The 16,786-nt window shown below is 33.9% G+C and overlaps 1 protein-coding gene across 2 annotated transcripts; it reads right to left on the bottom strand.

Annotated features, from left to right (window-relative positions):
* Positions 1–107: 107 nt before the first annotated feature.
* Puf (ubiquitinyl hydrolase 1 puf) lies at positions 108–16,345 on the bottom strand. 2 transcript variants are annotated; one of them, XM_076308793.1, is made up of 12 exons: positions 16,082–16,345; positions 15,538–15,634; positions 15,077–15,428; positions 14,694–14,991; positions 13,852–14,595; positions 7,068–13,780; positions 6,819–7,009; positions 6,573–6,750; positions 6,274–6,440; positions 5,512–6,182; positions 4,975–5,442; positions 108–4,878 (listed from the first exon to the last, which is right to left on the bottom strand). In XM_076308793.1, the coding sequence occupies exons 1-12, from the start codon at positions 16,122–16,124 to the stop codon at positions 4,604–4,606; spliced, it is 10,197 nt and encodes a 3,398-aa protein (XP_076164908.1). In that variant the 5' UTR covers positions 16,125–16,345; the 3' UTR covers positions 108–4,603. The 2 variants fall into 2 exon arrangements, with proteins under 2 accessions (XP_076164908.1, XP_076164907.1); XM_076308792.1 differs by having other exon boundaries at positions 108–5,442; positions 16,082–16,344.
* Between the last annotated feature and the right edge of the window lie 441 nt (positions 16,346–16,786).

Below are 16,786 nucleotides of genomic sequence, written 5' to 3'. Positions count from 1 at the left end.
ACTTAAATCAATATAATATTGAAAATTGTTCTTACCTAAATATTATTCATAATTAGGTATTTAAACACATATAAAATATAGAATTTCAAAAATAATAGGAGTTCTAGTACAAGTTTAAAATGAAAAGAGTTTATTTATCATTGATCAAAAACTATACACCTTAAGTATATAAATGAATACATAAATGTAAACACATGCTGGAGATACAAATCTAGCGAAATAATCCCGAGATTTTCGGAAGGTTGATAAAATGTCAAAAGTATCATAGTACGCTCCAAATGTTTTATACAGTCTTAACCACCTCCGAATTGAATTACTCGAAAGCACAAGCGTTCTATCGCGCATTTTTTTTTTTCATTTATAAATATGGAGATTATCGAAACGCGTTTCATGAGACAAAGGCATTTGTCACTTGTAATAATTAAAAGTAAATGTAAATGCTTCCCTTGCATGTACTTCTATATGCCATATATGTCTTCTTACATTTTTTCTTTCTGTTTTCTTCAACTTATTTTCGCATGTTCAGTTACTATGTTTCTGATTTCACTGAACTTAAAAGGTCAGCATCGACACGTAACAGTTAAAAATATTTGATTTAGTGAAAATTCATTGTAATGTATGTGCGTGCACGGATACGTTTGTTACGTCCGTAATTTTTTGCAAATTTATGGAAATAGACCTAACATCACTAATCACAGTGTTTTCATCACAATTACGTATTACGTTGAATATTAGAAATACAGTTTGAAATATTACGCGATATTAATTAAGCAGATACGAATACTTACTTCGTTCTTCGTAAAACCTACTGAACATTCGTTTCTTTTCTTAACACTCATTAATAAATGATGTTAATACATTTAAAAAAACGAGCTTCTTAACGGATACCATTAACACGTTTGAAAGAACTGTCTATGTGAAATAATTTGAAAGAAATACGCTCGCTTACATTTTTTTAAATATTTATCGCATTCGCACCATGAAAGTTAGTTAACGTTAATAATGTGGCCGTCAATAGTAGTTTTTAAATTCTATAATTCATCTTAAATCACACTCGAAAGCAGTAGCCTATATTGCAATAAATTTTCTGTCAAATCATTCAAAGTATTATTCCAGGTGTGGTCATCTTATAAGGGGAGGCAACAATTTAAACGAATACTTTTTGAACAGAACCGAGTTCAAAATCTAGAAGCAAATAAGTAATAAGAACGTTCTAGAATATTTGAAATTCTTGGTCAATTACCTAAAACAAAAATTATTATAAAATTGTTCATAGTAGACCTGTCGTATATTCAAGATAAACAATTTTGGTTACTCAAGCTCAATTCTCTAATCATAAAGATCCTCTCGGTTATAGTCTTATCAGGTGTCCTGACTCTTACCACATATACATCATGGATGTGACCGGGCCCTTTCTTTGTTACTCCTTTAAATAATGAAGAGATGAAATAGGATGATAGGGGGTGCTGCTCAGTGGCCTTAACGACCATAATTTTTTGTCCGGACCGTAGATTTGTATTATACACTATGTAGTGAATTTCACAGAAACTTTGTATAATAATGACTGGTGAGAAACCTCTGATATTCTAGGATTTCTTTATACTCATTGATCTCAATTTTGGAGTTGGTTTTATTCAAAAAATGCTCGTTCTAGTCGTGACTTTTTCCACTTAGTTAATTAAATAAACTTAACGCGTCAAAGAAACAAGTACAAGTATTTCGCTCAGAACACCGACAATCTTATTCTTTAACATTCGCTGCAATCATTCGTCGTTTCGCTACTGCATCGTATCATCCAAATTTTAAGTAAAACACGTGGTGATTCCTGAATTTCAAATTGGACGAGATATACTTTAGTGCCATCGTCTGACAATAAGCTCAATTATGAGGAGAACGTGCGTCTGGTTATTATTCGTATGTGTGTGGATATTCTCACGTATCAAGCGTATACAATAAATTACAGTTTTTTTTATTTAAACGACGTACTAGGCCTAGGTAAAACAGTATTTCGATCATACTAAAAATATTTCGAAAAATCTATTTCATTTAATAATGACAACGGAAAGTTCTCAATAAATTTGTAAAGAAATGTATGGATTCGATAAAAATTGATTTCAAAATTGTATATAATTTATTTGATGTATGAAATTAAGCGGAATACATTTTTTAAAACATGTATGATTCATTGCTCGAAGTACTATTTTACCGAACAGCTAAGCTGACTTGAAAGATTCTAGCACGCATTTGCATTTCGAACACTTAATCATTGAAGGAATCGAGAATTAAAAAATAATTATACTGACTTTTTTTCAAACGTAGTTTCAAAAATGACGGCAAATTGGTTTGTTTACAGATTGAGTTAGTAAGAAATGAAAGTATGATAAATATAAATTTTCCTTTTATAACAGCGTACGGTTATTATGTAGTAATAATAAATATAATGAAGCAGTGCACATAAATCAAGCGTATATATAACGATTCCTGTGGATATGTTTTCAGTTCATTTTTTGTCAAATATTTAATACAAAAAAATTCTTTTTGACTGATCCCCCCTGATTATTTTTGATGAATCCTTTAAAAATTTCACAACTGTTCATTTGTGATGTGAGATCTTTATTTTTTACAGTTATACAAGAGACACAGAGAGAGAGAGAGAGAGAGAGAGAGAGAGAGAGAGAGAGAGAGAGAGAGAGAGAGAGATATTTATCAATCTTATGAATGCTATGATTTTTCAGTTGTAATCACTGTAATTAAAAATTTCAGTACGATCACAATTATGCAGAACTGTTCAAAAACTTTAATTTGAATGAAAATTAAATTTTATCTTCGCAGAACGAAAAGTATGAAAAGTAATAATACTTAATAAATTTTAATTTTGCGAAATATGAAAATTTACGAAAAATGTGCGAGGTATAATTTTAATAATTAAAATAATCATGGTCTGTGGCACAAATTCTAAGTAGATATGTTATTTTCTTTGGAGAAGTGAACTCTAAATGCAACAACATCAAAAGTAAATCTACCAGAATCGTTAAGACGATTTATCTAAAAGAAAAGAATAAATAAAATATTCTCTGTTTGTGTGCACCTCAAACACAAAAGAATAAAGAATATAATCGAACTATATATAAATTTGTTGGAAAGACGCGCAATGATCTATGTGATAAAAGTACTGGTTTATAAATTACATGATTAATTATTTCAAAACACATTAAAAGTACAATGAAAAATATGTTACAATGACAAGTCAATGCAGCTTGTAGATAACTGTGTAAATAATATTTAACCATACACAGTTTGAAAGCTAATTGAAAAAATATTATTATTATACTTTACCTTGGAAAATTTAAAGAACCCTGTGATATTTCTCAAAAATTGAGACAAATATAGAAAAATGATTATAGTTTTAACAAAACATTTGTAATTGTATCTCTTAAACTATCTCAAGGCTTTTCACAATTCCTGTTAATGAATACTGGGCGGCTTATATTACTGTACATTAGGGTGGTCCTTAGCTATAAATGGTCGCAATTTTTTTGACAAAACCTCTCAGAATAATTCCAATATACACAACAATAACTTCTATAAAGTATTAGCTTAATCGGATAGTGATAAAACATACTGTACAGTCCTTAAAATTTAACATGTAAAACTACATATGTGCAGGTCTAATGTTTCACCAAGACTTATACCAAAGTTATTCATTTACCCGGTAACTTTATTATTTTCTCATCTACTGGTACATCGCGAATTTTTCACGGCTTCCTGTTGCAAAAGTCATTTTAGAGTGCAATTTTCAGAAATTTAATTTAGATAATGATTTTTTTTATCTACAAACCCGTCAACCTTATTGGATAATTTCTGGTAAAAGCTATTAAAATCGAATACGCCCTTTGTTCGAAGGGGTAGTAAAAAATTGTTTACATACTAGTAGGTGCACAAGTAAAAATTAATATTAGACACGTAAGTGGATAAATTTGGTATACTATTTAGAACAGATTCGCGCTTATACACACACTGTTACGTATAAAATTTCAAGGTCTGTGCGACACATTTTCTTGTTATCTAATTGAGTTTATATTTTACAAGATTTATTTTTATATATACTAGAACTATTCTCAGAGGTCTTAAACAAAATTCCGAGGTCAAAAAATAAGGACCACCCTACTGTACACACAAAAGTGTACATAAATGTTGCCAAGAGATAGGTAATCTCACAGCACTAACGAACATTTATTACATAAAATGAAAATTGCTCAGTCCTAATTGATGTTTTGTTTTTTCTTTTTTTTTTTAATGTTAGTATAACTTAAGTCAATAAAAGTATCTTATTCACCTACATTTGGAAAATGAATCGCATTAGATACATACGTTTCCGCGTATGTATATCAGATACATTATTGTATATTAAGTACGTACGCGGAAACGTATGTATTTTTTTTCTTTTATAGAACACAAACGCACTAAAATTTGTCCATTTAGATCTTGAACGTATAACTGAATTTCCATCTTGTTATCTTAAAGAATCACACAGTTACACATAAACTTAGTCCTGTATTGTATGCTTCTACGGTAAAAGCACCATTCAAAAACATGTACAGAATTAGTTGTTCTTCGTTTGTAATTGCACAATCATTTGCAGATCGACAATGGTCTTTTCCAACATTTCAAGCCAAGAGACATTAGTTAATGAACATCGTAATTGATTCGTACAATTGTTAGCTGTTACGGTGTCAATTAAACTCGGCGATATTGTACTGATACTCGTCGGAATATTTTCTGCTTCAATGTTACTCTTGTGTCTTGATATGGTTTTGTCATCTCCAGAATCAGAGGAGGTCATGTCATTTACTTCTGTTTTGTCTTTTTCTTCGACTTCTATGTCAGAAACATTTTTTTGATCATTAAGTTCTGTGATTGGTAGATGAAATTCCTTATCAGTTGTTTCGCCGTCTTCGTTGACAGTAAACTTACGTTTCTTCGATGGAGCTTCTGTTTCCGGTTGATTGGATTCTTTCACTTTAATGGTTCTGGTTCGAGATAATAGCGTTTCTAAAGCTGGTAGCAAACTAGATGGTGGTTTTAATCTTGTACTGCTACTATAGACAAGGGCTAGTGCTCTTAAATCTCCAGTTAATCTATGTGCAGATGCTTGAATATCAACTGCTTCCACCATTGCAACCATGGAACTAACTAAGTTATCAATAAGTAAACAAGTTTGTTCAGTTAACACGTGATTAGCAAGTTTGGGAAAAAAGGTCTTAAGAAAGGCATGAATTGCCGGTACTCCTAACGATGATCTTTCATCTAGTAACACAGCATCTACATAATCCACTGTGTAGGAAGAGCATAGAAGTGACGCAATATGTTTTCTATCTATGTGTGTAGCAGCATGAACATCTAACCATAACCTAGGGAACAATGCTAAGTGTAATGGAACACCTGCAATTAAATATGTTTGTTACAAAATATGTTAGCCATCATAAACTTTAAATGGCAAATGGTATTTACCTTCAAATCCTAACATAGCACTTAAATTGACTAGTGTGTCCGTCATACAATCATTATTGATTGCTAATCTACACATTACGTCAATGAGTTCGTGATATGGTAAATAAAACTCAAGCAAAGCACTATCATATTCCGGATCCACTCCTTTTGATGCTTCTAATTGAGAATGTGGTACTGCCATTTGAACCATCGGGCGAGCAGGCCGAGTAGGCATCTTCCCTGAAGGAGTAGATCTTCTTGGAAGATATGGACCAGGTGGAACTGCAGCGTGAGATTCTTGAAGAGCTGCATGGCAATGTGAGAGCAATGGTGCTAAAATTAATATAGCTTCAGCAGGAACAAGCATGACAAGTTCTTTCAAAAGATCTATAGCAAGATTTCGCATGTCCGGAGGATTGTATGTATTTAATAACGTTGCTAATTTTCGAAGAATATCCGGCCATTCTTTACAATTGGCCAATATATTTCTTGCATCAGGTCCTTCTCTGGCAGTTCGAATACACCGTACCAATTCGACAATAATGGCTATTAATTCAGCTAAGTCTCCAGCAACATGGCATGCTGTGGCTTCATGATACATGATATGTAACATATGAAATGCTTCCAAAGCCATACTCAATCCTCCATTATACACAACATACAGACGATCATCATCTGATTCAATGAGGATACTGTAAAATATTGTAAATATACGCTTATATATTAATATATATTGCTAGTAATGTTAATAACAATTAAAAGAACTTTTATTAAAGATTATACCGGAATGCCGAGATGAGTGTAGCCCAACATGATCGTCCGTCCAATCCCTGTAAATACGAAGACAGTGTTCCTCTTCTGAATGATGCAATTTCAGATTCTTCTTGTTCTGTTTGATCAGGATGCCTTGCAACTAATAACTGCATTAGTTTAAAAAGTTCATCCACAGCCTATAAAATATTTAAATGCTATATTCCACTCATGTATTAAAATAGACAAGTCATTCTCTATATATGATTACTATACATAAACTAGGACAAACATAAATAAACACATATGCCATAAATAAGTATAAATCTTACAGTTGAATACTGTGTAGGATGAGGTGTAATGTTTTTGAATGCCCATTGAATATTCTGATGTGCAGCTAATTGTCTTGTAAAGGTGCGCGATTGTTGACAGCAAAGTCGTAACAAACCATAATAAGCAGGTAACATTACTCTATTAAATAATACCACATCCTGATCCTCATGGTCGGCTCTAAAAACATGTAAAATTTAAAAAGCTCATACAATTACTGCAGATATATTAATGGGAATAATACTTACAATATATAGTTAAATGCAATATTTTTAGTTATATGTGGATTATGAAGTATAAGGGCAACATTTTCTGGACAATCTGAGCAAACATGATACCAAAATAGTAGTACAGCTTGCTTATTATGATGCACTGGAATGCTAGGCTCAGAAAGTTTTGGGTGAAATAATGTCCATAAATCATTCAAATATTGTCCAAACTGAAAATATATATTTTATAGTAATGTAATTATATCGTGCATATTATACTGTACCTACCATCAATTTTTCCGTCTTGGAAACAACGCAATATGTGAGTAATGCAAAATAGGCAGTGAGTTTCATTGTACCGTGAGTCTGTATATCAATATAATGTCTTGCGGGTTGCAATAATCTTAAAAGTGCTGTGTATATTTGATGCAGGATTAAAGTAGCTTCTGGTGATAGTTGTAATTCCCTAGATGTAGTGCATCCCAAACCTAATCGGTGAGCACTGCGATAACCCTGTCTGAAATGAGTTGAGGGAACCAATGATACAAGAAGAAAAGCAGCTGCAGAACGAACTCTTTGATTTGAATGTTCCAACAAGAAATGTTGTAACCATGTATCTAATCCTTGTAACACCCAAGCATGTGCAAGCTTGCTTCTTGTTACAGCTAAAGCTAGCCATTCCAATGCTCCATGAGGCGCAACTCTAGCTGCTTCCCACACTCTACCCAAAATCAGTTGAGTCATACAAGGTAATCCACTTGGTCCTGAACTCTCCGTTAATAATGTTAAAAGTTTGAAAAATGGTTGGCACACATCTGTATGTTTTGTTATAGCTTGGAATATCATTGTTACAATATGTATAGCTAATCTATCATTCCAGCGACATAAAGATTGAATTAAGTTTCGTGTCTGATTGAGATTAATGACATCTCGTGTTTGTTGATATAAAAAGGGAAATCCTTTGCCCCCTGCTACAGCGCTAAGATCGGCAGGCGACAAAGCCAATCTGTGATCGGGTCCCCTGCTACGTTCAACCAAAGTTGCTATCAAAGTAATCATTTTATCTAAAGAGGCAGGTCTCAATTTTTCTGTTGGCATAGCAACAATCTCTTCTTCCTCTTCTTCTTCACTAACTGCATCAACGAATTCATGTGTCTTGTGCCCAAGATAAAAATTCACCATAGTTGATATGGCTTGTACTCTTATTAAGAAAAGTGTTTCTTCTTCACCCATTTTACTAAATTCATATAAAAAACTAAAGTATTCAGTAAGATGTTTCAAATGTTGTTTTGCATGTTCCATGAGGGACAAGAGCATTCTTACGAATCTTGTTACGCATGACCGTGTGCCGACAGTATTTATATCGTTCTCTTCATCACAAAGAAGATACAAAGGTGCCTGAGTAGCGCGCAATCGTTGTATAACATGAATACATAGCCGTTGAAACATCTGTCTTACCATTTGATTAGGGCACTTGACTAGAATTTGAATTGGCCACCATGAATCTCCAGCCATCCTTTCAAGGAATCTAGCACATGCACCGGCTGAACTGTTAAATTGTTTTGTTAACAGTTCTACCCACTGTACCATAGTTGGCTTTTCCTTAGCATGGATAAAAGTTTCCATAAAAAATGATGTTGAAAGGTCTGCAGACATTTCTGTTATATCCGGTTGTACAGAAAGTAATGTTTGAGGTATGTAGCCACATATTTGCCACATAAATGTGAAATATGTATGTTCAAATATATTTTTATCTTGTAAAAAGTGCATATTATCCTGCCATATCCAATCTTCAAGTTCTTTATTCAGTTCTAAAGGTGGTAGTTTATTAGTGTTTTTATGAATTAATGAAGAAGGTTGCCGCCCATTTGGACTAGACACAGTAGCCTCTTCCTCTTTTATTTGATCTCCAGAATCGGCGCACCACTCATAGAAAAGCATATAAGCGGAATTCGTTTTTTCAAAACTGAAATCCATGAATTTGTCTGTAACTGAATCGTAAGTTTTACTCGTCATTTCCCCACCAAAACATTCTGCTGCTATTTGATTTGGATCAAATGGTTTAACTTCAGCATCATTGAATAAGAACCATTTGTCTTTATTAGGAGATGTGCGATCCCTAATGAAACTATAATAATGTCCACCATCAGCTGTACCAGTATGAACTGTTACACCTATTAAATCATATTGATAATACTCCTTTTCATCTTCTTCAATATCATTATCTACTCCTGCTTGGCAATCACCTTCGATTTTTTTCTTTTCCGATGCTTTCTTCTCTTCTTGATAATGTTGGGGCATAAGTTTTTTCTCAACATAACCGGACATGTCTAATCTTAGTGGAAAACTAAAATGTGTATTTACTTTTTCTTTTAACATGGTTCCCATATTAAATGTATATCGCATTGTATTAAAACATAATATATGTGGTAACTTCTTAAAACATGCTCTTTTTTCTGCTCTTGCTTTTTTACCACATTGTGAACATGTATACATGTTATCTCCTTCTAAGGTATCTTTGACTGTAACTTCGTCTAAACTTTCATAAAGATTTCTCATGTCAGCTACCTGACAGCGTACTGTATAAAATTCTTCAAGTGTCCTGCTTACATGTTCACAATCTAATGATACAACATTATTAGATATTACACCACAAAATAGTGTTTTTACCAAATTCTTTAAATCTGTTGTCATCTCTTCTAATTTAGATACAAGATCTATAAAGAACTCAGCCATGTCTTTCTGTTCTCCAGTATTAAGAGGCTCGTGATTCATAGTATATACCCGACAGAAACTTCGAGGATTGTATGCTTTTCTTTCAGACTCTAAAAGATAGGCAAACATTCTCTGTAGTTCCCTCAATGTAAGTTGATGTTTATTTGCTCTATTACAATCGGCACCTAATATAGAGACACGTGCTTGTGGCATCATATACAAATGCTGCATACAGCTAGCCATGTAACAAGTTGCACCTAAATTTGTCAAGCCTACATATCCACAATCAGAACGTCCATCTTCGTGTGGCCAATAATCCCATGGATAGGGAGAATGAGGACCAGGTTTATGTTGAGCTAACAGTTTTTCATGAAGAATTCTGTAATTATCAGGAGCAGATTTTACAAGTTCAACTAAAAGATCAAAAGCTGCTGACCTGGAGACTTGACTTTTACACTTTGGAACATGTTTTGATCGAGAATTTGGTAAAGCAAATAAAAAATCAAATACTTCGTGTAATAAGTTTTGCCCAATTTTTCCTTGTTTACAAGGTGGATTGTGAGTCATAATGTTACAAGTAAGATTTAATAATCCAACTAATCCATCATCTTCCACAGTGTTATGACGTGTCTCTAGATGTTCTCTATTTAAAACAGAATCAATCACTCTTATTGCCAAAGCCTCAAGATCTATTGTTAAATTAGAATCATCTGAACCTTCTTTGATAGCTTCTTCTGGAAGTGAATCAACTAATCGGCAAACAAGCCAAAAGTAATCTCTGCAAGCAGGTCCATATGGTTCTTTTCCATCATCAAGCACTGAATGCAGATGTAGTGGTAATTCTGGTTTTCTATGAGAAGGTTGCATTGCTTCTGCGATCACAAGATGTTCCAATAACGTATTTAGCATTGGAACTATCAAACTGGGAATATCTGAATTGTCTTCTTCAGATCCTGTAGTACCCAAACATAATCTGTATAATGCTGTACAGACTTCTCTTCTCACTGCTGGCTCAGGGTCTTCCAAAACTAATCTTCGTAACCAAGTTTTTCCAAATGGCTCTGATGATGAAAAGAGATATTGCCTAACCATTTCATCGCTATGTACCCAACAAACTAGTAGAGCCATAGTATAATGTATAACTTGTGATCTTCCAAAAAGTCCTGTTTTGTAATGATTCGGGTCTCTAGGCAAAGATGCTTCGTTTAATATACTCGTTACTCGAGACATGACAGCATCGACATTCATCATCAAAAGCATCGCTTCACTCAATTTAGGTACAAGCAACTTGTCTGCTTTACTTCGTTTTTTCTCTTCTTTAACAACACCCAAGTGACATAGTTGCTTTAATAAACTTGCGAGACAGTCCTGCTGCCACTCGCTACCGTCTCCCTGTTCCAAGCACCCGGACATAAAAATATCAAACAAATGACGCAAGCCGCCATGCTGAACAAACAATGCAGCCCACGCGACATCTTTTTCTTTGTCTTCGTGATTATCATCTGCATCACCTCCGCCCTCGTGAGTAGCTGTAGAGGATGTAGAACTCACAGTAGAAGGCTGACTCGTAGTACTACGTCTACTTAAAGATTCTACTATATATAAAGAATACATCAATTTTTGAGGGCTAGCAGGATCTAACAATTCTGGTAGAATTGTTTCTCCTAACTTTTGGAAACCTCTTAGTAAAGTTGGACTTGTTGGTAATAGTGTTAATGTATCCCAAACTCTTCTTGAAAGTACTTGAGCTTTTGTATGAGGGATTTCTTGTCCTCCTTTAACAACTGTTTTCATAGCACTCAATGTTCTCATCAATGTAAATAATTGTTCAAAATATTGTGGTCGTAATAACAATAATGTTGGTAAAGATTCTCGAGGAGGAGGTGGCAAAAGAGATGGTGAGTCTATGTCACGTTTATTACATCTACCTGTTCCATTACTCCGACCAGCACCAGGAGAAATGAACACTAGTTGGCCATCTTTAAAGCCCATTTCTTGCAATGTCTTTTCATCAAAATCGATAGTTAACTCCTGGCCCTGTGTAATCATTCTAATTGGCCCATCAGTAAGTAGGGATCCTAGGACTGATCCATTATTCTGATTTGAACTTGTAGTAGATGATGACTTTTCTTGATTATTCTGTGTATCGTCCCACCACTTAGCAACTTCTGCTCTTAAATCAGCAACATAATCGGTACTGAGGAGAGTAAAGCTCGTTTTTTCAGGAATTCCAGCAGGTTGTACGAATATTCTTAATTGTTGCCCCTTTTCTAAAGTATTCATAGCTACATGACTACCAGCACCTCTACCTTCCAATACCCAGCGACGTAAATGATATGCGTACCGCTTTCGAAATGCTTCTAAATGTGTCCTCAACAGTAACAAAGCTCTTTGTATGCAACGTAAACTAGCTTCTTCGTTCGTTTCTAAATCAGCACTAGCTGCAGCAAGGTGAGTCATACACTGTGAAACAAATTCTGCTTCTTGTGTCAGTTGTCTGGACATATAATACCCATTTAAGTATTGTATAGCCGCCATACTGACGTCAGTACTTTTAGCTTTTAACGCAATTCTCCATAGGAAATCCATACCAACTGAATCCACATCTCTTAAAGGCCTATCCAAATGTGCAGCAGCTAAACGAGCCAAATTACACAATTGTTGGAAAAGACTAAGGCCAGTCATACTGATAGTTTCGGGTGGTAAGCTTGGTAATTTGCGCATACATAAGTGCTTAAGAGTATCCATTCCAAGAGCATGTTGTTCTGTTGACTTTGCTTGACTAAGCAACCAACTAAAAAGTTCATCAGCACAGGTTGGATCTTGTGATAGACACTGCCATAATATATCTACTTGTTCAAGGCTTAGGCGAAAACAATCAGGTGAACCCAAAGGCGAAAAAATTGAAGATAAAAACTGTAATCTAACTTGTATTTCTGTTTGATGAGAATACAAACTATTTTTTGGCCCTGTACTAGTATATGTCTTTAGATTATTAAAAAAGTGTTTCATCATTCCACGTTCACGATCCGCCCATGTCGTTATCGTATGTGCATCCATTGCGCCAAATTGTTGAAAACTGGCAAGTAATTTAGGTAACAGTCTTAGAGATACAACTACAGAACGGTTGGTTGCAAGATTTTCTAAACAACCTTCTATGAACTTCATAGGTATTAATCGGTCAACATTGAAACAAAGAAGATTACATAATGCTTTTTCAGCTTCCAAAGCTAAACCTTCTCCTAATTGACCAATTTTATCATCTTGAAGCAAATCCCATAACAAAGTACTTCCAGGTTTACATACAGTGTCTAAGTTAAATTGAGAACTAACTCGTGTAACTGTTTGACGAACACTCCTTACTTGTGGGGGACGACAAACGGACCGTCTGATCGCCATTGTTGGATGGGAATGATGTGGATGATAAGCTTGCATTTGTATAGCTGTTAAATGACGTGCCGCTAATTGAGCTAATTCTTCTTCACAACCACTCTCTTCTCCATCAAAATCTGCCATATTCTTTTCACTTTTATTTGATATTCTACTACTATAAGATCCTTCTTCATCTGAAAGCATTTCATCTAAACCTGATGGTAAAAACGTCGGTCCAGTCGCATGTACTAAACCAGCAAGTTCGGATATAACAGCACTAGGTCCATCCGCTGCAGCGAGAACACCGGCTACGTCACTATCGTCTTCATCGTGTGAAGTGTCTGCAGAATCTGGAGCCCGATCTACGTTATGTCCTACTAACGACATGTACTTATTTTTATTAGCTCTTCTTAGTAGTGCTGCCGTCGTTGGAACTTGTTGATCACTTGGATCTAAAGCCATTGCCTGCTGTTTTACGCGATCTAGTGCATCAACACCTTTTGGCTCATCTAAAGACGTTAATCCATTCGTATCCAAAGTATTGTGTAAAACGTCCTCTGCTCTATTTTTCATATCCAACATTAAATCTTTAGTTTTCATACCATTGTCTTGATTAACAATGTCTTCGAATGTTTTATCCACAGTAACTAAAGAACGTTTTTGTGGTTTTTTCCGTTTCCTTAAGACTTTCCTCTTTTTCTTTTCAATTGCAACTGTTTCTTCTGCATTAGATTTTTCTGTATCTGCTTCTGCATCCGAACCACTTTGTTTTTCTTTTATATCGTCTTGTATGGTACATGTTGGATCTTTCAGTGGTTCAGCATTACATTCAGATTTTTCTAATGCAGAACCTTCTGCTTCATTTAAGCCTGTCTGTACAACTGCTGCACCCACACTTTTTGCTTTGAAAGGACCTATTAATATTTATATCTTAATTTATATAATATTTAAAGACAAAAAAACATGGTTTTTATAGATAACATACCTTCTCCATCACTGCTATCACCTCTTGCCTGTTTTCTTGGTGAAGGTCCTTCGGATGGAGCAGGACTAGGTTCTTCTTCATCTTCATCTGGACTGCTTCCATCCATTCCACTAGGATCACTAGTACTACTACCACCAACACCACTAGTGCCTCTTAAAATTTCTCTATTTTTTATAGTTAAACCTCTTGGATAACCTGAACCACCTGCTGTCCAAATAAATTTGATCAAAGCAGATGCCAGGAATAAACTTTGTTCTGTATGGTCCTTTGGTTCTAATTTGCCTAACAAGGAGTATAAATGTAGAACTGGAGTTGGAGCCAAATGTTTTACTAAGGGTGCCAATAAATCATATACTGGACGTCCACAGTGTTTCAATTGTGCAGCTTGCCACATAGTATCCATGTCTGAAGATGCAATTCTACCTTCCATAGCTAAGAAACTTAATACAATGTGACTCTGTTTAATAACCTCTACATGCAAATTTGGTCCAAATATGTGAGCTATTATATTATTTTCTGTTAACCAAGCAGCCAATGCATGGCCCACTTGTTCCACTTCAGCGACAGTTTCACTATTGCAAAGTTCATTGAATGCAGTGATATGAGCATTTATCTGAGCTATTCCTGCTAGTCTCATAGTTAAAGTTGTACTGGTAAAATATTTAAATGCTAGGTCCAATCCATCACGATCAAAACTTGGCAAAACAGCATCAATGGGGTCCTTTACAGCACTCCACATGAAATCTAGATTTAAATAGTGACAAGTTTACAATAAACAAAATATATTTACAACAAATATATTTACATTAAAATACTAACATCTTATTTATTGCAAAATTTACCTGCCATTGTTCTGACTGCAGGTGTGCGTAATTCTTTGTCTCCTAAGCGACACATATATTTCATAACACGACTGCGCAAAGGTATGAAAAGCTGAATAACACTGCCATAATTTAACCAGAGTTTCAAATTACAAATCACTGCAACCATGGAGTGTGCAAGACTAACAGGCAAAGTGTTTTCCATATCAAAACAAGCTGACATTAAATTGAAGCCACCTTGATGACAAAATATAGAAACTGCTCTAATTAAAGGAGCTGGTACTTCTGGATCATGAGGCTCACAATATCCCCCTTCATCCTTTAAAAGCAATGAAAAATAATGCATAACAATGTAATAAAAAGCATATAGATTTTATTCATAGTAATAAATAATGTAATGTTACTTTTATTGGAGCTAAAGGATTTATAGCACCACCATGTTTCATTGCAATATAAAGGGGAAAATTTAATAAAAATATTTTTGAAAGAAGATGGAATAATTTTTCTCTATCTTGTTGAGACCAATTTTGTTTTGTTTGCATTTCTGTTTGTGCAAAATCTGAATCATCAGCCTTTCCTTCGTCTGTTTTTACTTCTTCTTCTTTTTCATCTTTAAGTGGTGCTTTCCCAATATTTGTCTGCTGTCCATTTTGTTGTATAATTTGTAACTGTTGTAATGTGCATAATACAACACTTTGTGTTAATCGTATAAATCGATCAAAATTTTTTATTTCTCGATAACAGCACATGCATTGCCTAAAATGATAAAAAAAAAGATAATATTTTCAAGTTAAAACTTAAGAACTTCTGTTAAACATCTATATAAATTTATTTCAATTTTTAGAAAATGAATATGAAATCAGACCTTTGCACCCATTGATTAACATAATGCAATGTTATGTCCACATCCGAAATACAAAGAGTGGCCAATCCATCTTGTTCCTTTGATGATCTTTCATCATCTAAATATAAATTAGAAATTAGAAAAGAAAAGACATTTGAATGTAAATACAATGAATATTTTTTGAATCCAATATTTTATCATCTACTGTAGACTACTTAGTACGTCGTACAATTTCAATATTAATTACGACTTTTAATAGTACAATATAATAAAATCTTGCTGTATTTTAGTATTCAAATATTAAAATATGTATGTTCATGCATCAGTTAATACAATAAGCTTTAAAACTGTACATAAGTGGTAAGGTTATACATTATAATGCTATAAACGAAACATTACAGCAAACAAATTACATGGAAGTATAAATTCAATATTTTTTTATGCGATATGTTAACCTTAGCTCATTTGTACTAAATATTTAGTTGACGACGCGAAAGCAAAAGTTTGCAACATGCAACAGAGTGTAATAGGTTAACATGAAAGATATTGTATATATTTTGCTTACAAGAGAGCAGAAGGTCGTGAAAGTCAACACACACATCGCACATGGTTTTCTCTCTTTAGCCTCTGAAAGGCTTTTAATCACGTCAAGTTCATCACTCAATTTCACCACCGTCCATCCCAAAAGTTGGTAATATTATTAAACATTTGTATTCTTGATTATCCTCAACAGTTGATTAATTCGTTAGTCACCATATTGCTTTTTTACGCAGCTGCGTTCACTTGCCGCTTACTTCAGATGAGCACAGTGAATATCTTTTTATTTCTCCAAATTCTTTTGTATCTACATAAAATGATATAATAATGACAAAGAATTTAACGTAATTATCTCAATCCACAATTACACTCATTCAAATAATGTCCTAAAAATGTTTGATCTACTGTTTATCAATATGAATGTCATTATGACAGAAGACAGCTGATCGCCGCCATATTTTATCGAAATAATGTGATATTTTAAATATTCGTACGAGCTCTTTAAACAGTAATGGCATTATGAACAAAGGAATTATTTACTTATTAAATAAAAATAGTAAAAATAAAATATTCATTCTTTACACAATTATTTGTGAATCATATAGATTTTTTGCTTTTTATAACTATAAGAATATCATATTTTTATCATTTAAAATGAATATACTATATAATTCATGTCTACCGAAATAACAAAAGAAGTACCTTTGTGCCATTGAAAGTTAATATATGACAT

This window comes from Ptiloglossa arizonensis, chromosome 4 (genome assembly GCF_051014685.1).
Source record: "Ptiloglossa arizonensis isolate GNS036 chromosome 4, iyPtiAriz1_principal, whole genome shotgun sequence".
Taxonomy (NCBI): Eukaryota; Metazoa; Arthropoda; class Insecta; order Hymenoptera; family Colletidae; genus Ptiloglossa; species Ptiloglossa arizonensis.
Note: the sequence above shows the minus strand (reverse complement) of the source record. Positions and strands in the feature narration are given on the sequence as shown.